The sequence below is a fragment of the Loa loa genome (assembly GCF_000183805.2).
Source record: "Loa loa unplaced genomic scaffold supercont3.233, whole genome shotgun sequence".
NCBI classification, from domain to species: Eukaryota; Metazoa; Nematoda; class Chromadorea; order Rhabditida; family Onchocercidae; genus Loa; species Loa loa.
The window spans coordinates 90,632-93,148 of record NW_018108413.1 but is presented as its reverse complement, the minus strand read 5'-3'; the positions used below and the strand labels follow the sequence as shown (position 1 = coordinate 93,148).

The 2,517-nt window shown below is 20.9% G+C and overlaps 1 protein-coding gene across 1 annotated transcript in view; it reads right to left on the bottom strand.

Annotated features, from left to right (window-relative positions):
• The window catches only part of LOAG_14551 (hypothetical protein), a gene marked incomplete at both ends in the record, with an annotated part of 911 nt that extends 681 nt beyond the window's left edge, over nucleotides 1-230 (bottom strand). The window contains one exon of the mRNA XM_020448826.1: nucleotides 122-230. Coding sequence (XP_020301057.1) covers nucleotides 122-230 — 109 coding nt within the window. The remainder of the gene's footprint in view (nucleotides 1-121) is intronic.
• Between the last annotated feature and the right edge of the window lie 2,287 nt (nucleotides 231-2,517).

Here is a 2,517-nt window from a genome sequence, read left to right as displayed (position 1 = left end):
AGAGAAGAGAGAGAGAGAGAGAGAGAGAGAAAGGGGAGAGAAAGAAAGGTAGAAAGAGAAAAATGTGACAAATATACTGTAAATTTTAAAAAAATAATAATAACCATTGGAATAAGTTCACCATTTTGCATCATTTTTTTTAATGTTTCAGCTTTTGCACCAGCTGATTCAATTTCATTCCGTAAAAGATCACCGGTACTAAGATGTGTTAAACCGTATTTTTCAACCATTTTAGCACATTGTGTTCCTTTTCCAGCACCAGGTGCACCTAATTTAATTTAGGAGAAAAATAATTAGAATAATTTTTATCAAAAAATTTATTATAAAATTATAAATCAAATATTATATCAATTGTTTAAAATTTCAAATTAAAATTTAAAATAAACAAAATTTTGGATATATTTTAGTAAAATTTAACTATTATGATTGTTACCAATAATGAAAATAATCGGAATTTGTGCTTTTCGGACGACATCAACTTTTTTTGCGACATTAACTTGAATAGGTGATGTTGATGAATCGACTGCTTTAGCACGTATTTCAGTATTTTTTGCTCGATTTATTTGTAACTCAAATCTTAAATCATTTGAAAAAAAAAAGAAGAAGAAGAAAAGAACAAACAGTAATGATAATAAACAAATAAATAATGAAAATAAAATAAATTGAATAATTAATTCATATTTCAAAACAAAAAATTTGCAAATTTTCTCTTTTTTTTTGACAGAAATTAGCAATATTCTTGAATTTCTAATTTTCAAATAGAATTAAAATTTTAAATGAAATATGGAAGTAAAATCTTAGAGGTAATTTAAGGTTGGAATAAATTCTTGCCAATAAATATATTTTATTTATGCTTAAAAATTTTAATAAATTATGATAAACGTAGTTTTTTTTTTTTTTTTTTTAAAATTTTGACTTACAATGAAACAATCTCTCGAGGTTTATAATGTAATAATTTGAAAATTGGTGCTAAAATGGTATCACGAAAACGATTTGCTCCATTAGTTTGAGGTAGGAATAAATAAATACAAAATGTGCACTTCAATTAAATATATTTAATATATTTGAAAAAGTATAAAATGCATTTAATGAATAAAATTTATAATCAATTAAATGAAAAAATTCAAAAAAATTTGATAATTAACAAAATTTATAATCAAATAAGTAAAAAATTTTTAAAAAAAGAATTTATAATTAACAAAAAGTGTGCTGTAACTAAATTTTAAAAGTGTAAAATGATTAAATTTTGCTGTAGCAGAGATTAAATAATTAAAATTTAATGAATATTTCGATTTAAATGAAGTTAAATAGAAATTTATGCAAAGTTAAGAGATTGGAATTTTAGTGTTTTTGAAAAATAGTTGACCGATGATTATTTTAATTAAAATACTGGAATTTAATATTTTGGAAAAATGGCTTATATTATTAAAAACAAAGAAAAAAAACGTATTTGAATATAATCCAAATTTTATTATTAAATTTATTAAAATCCTTAGGAAGAGAGAGAAAAACGATTAACTTTAATGTATTTTTTTTACTCTCAAAAATCTTTTCAGATTATTTAATAATTATGTAAAATTAGAAATAATAATACATTTGTATAACAAAACAATGAATTAAAATAATGAAATAATGAATTGTAATTAATGAAAAGAGATACTATGGAGCAAGAGAAAAAAAAGTTATTTAACAAGTTTTCAATTAAAAATTATGTAAAAAAGCAAAAATAGAAATTATACTAAAACAAAAAATAATTTCAGCCAATTTTAACCTTTTCCTTCATATTTCATTAAATCTGAAACAGGAAAGAAAATAATTTTTAATTAAAAATTATTTCAAATAGAAAGATAAATTTAAAAACTATACCAAATCAAAAAACAAAAAAAAAGAAAAAAAGCTAATTTCAGATAATCTATTTTGACTTTTCCATTGTATTTCATATTAAATTTACCTCATTTTTTACTTCAATCAAATTTCATGCTTAATTTTAAAATTACCTTAATAAGCCAATAAATTGGCAAAATTTTATTAATAGTATCAGCAAGATGATCAATTAATGTAAATGTACCAAATATTGCCCAATACAATAACCATTTTAGGGCATGTTTTGTTGATTTTTGATCAACTAACTGTAAATTTTGCATAAAATTAAAAGACAAATATAATTAATTGAATAATTTCACTTAATAAAATCATTTAAAATAGTTTGATTTTTAAAAAGGAAGGACGGTTGATTAGTTTATTAAAATCTTTTTTTCATTTCTTTTTTTTTTTTCAAGAAAAATTTCAAAAATATAATTCAAAAAAGAATCAATTTATTGAAATATTTCTCCAAATATGTTGTAAAAATTTAGTTGTAATAAAATAAATGAAAAATGAAAGTTTTTCGGGAAAAAAAAAAACTCCGGAAAAAAATTCCGGAAGAAAAAAAAAGTTACCAAATCAATCTTCCTTTCATCCTTTCTTTAGAATTGCTGATAAAGAGGTAGTAGCTTTTTTTTCCGTTTTTTTTTTTTA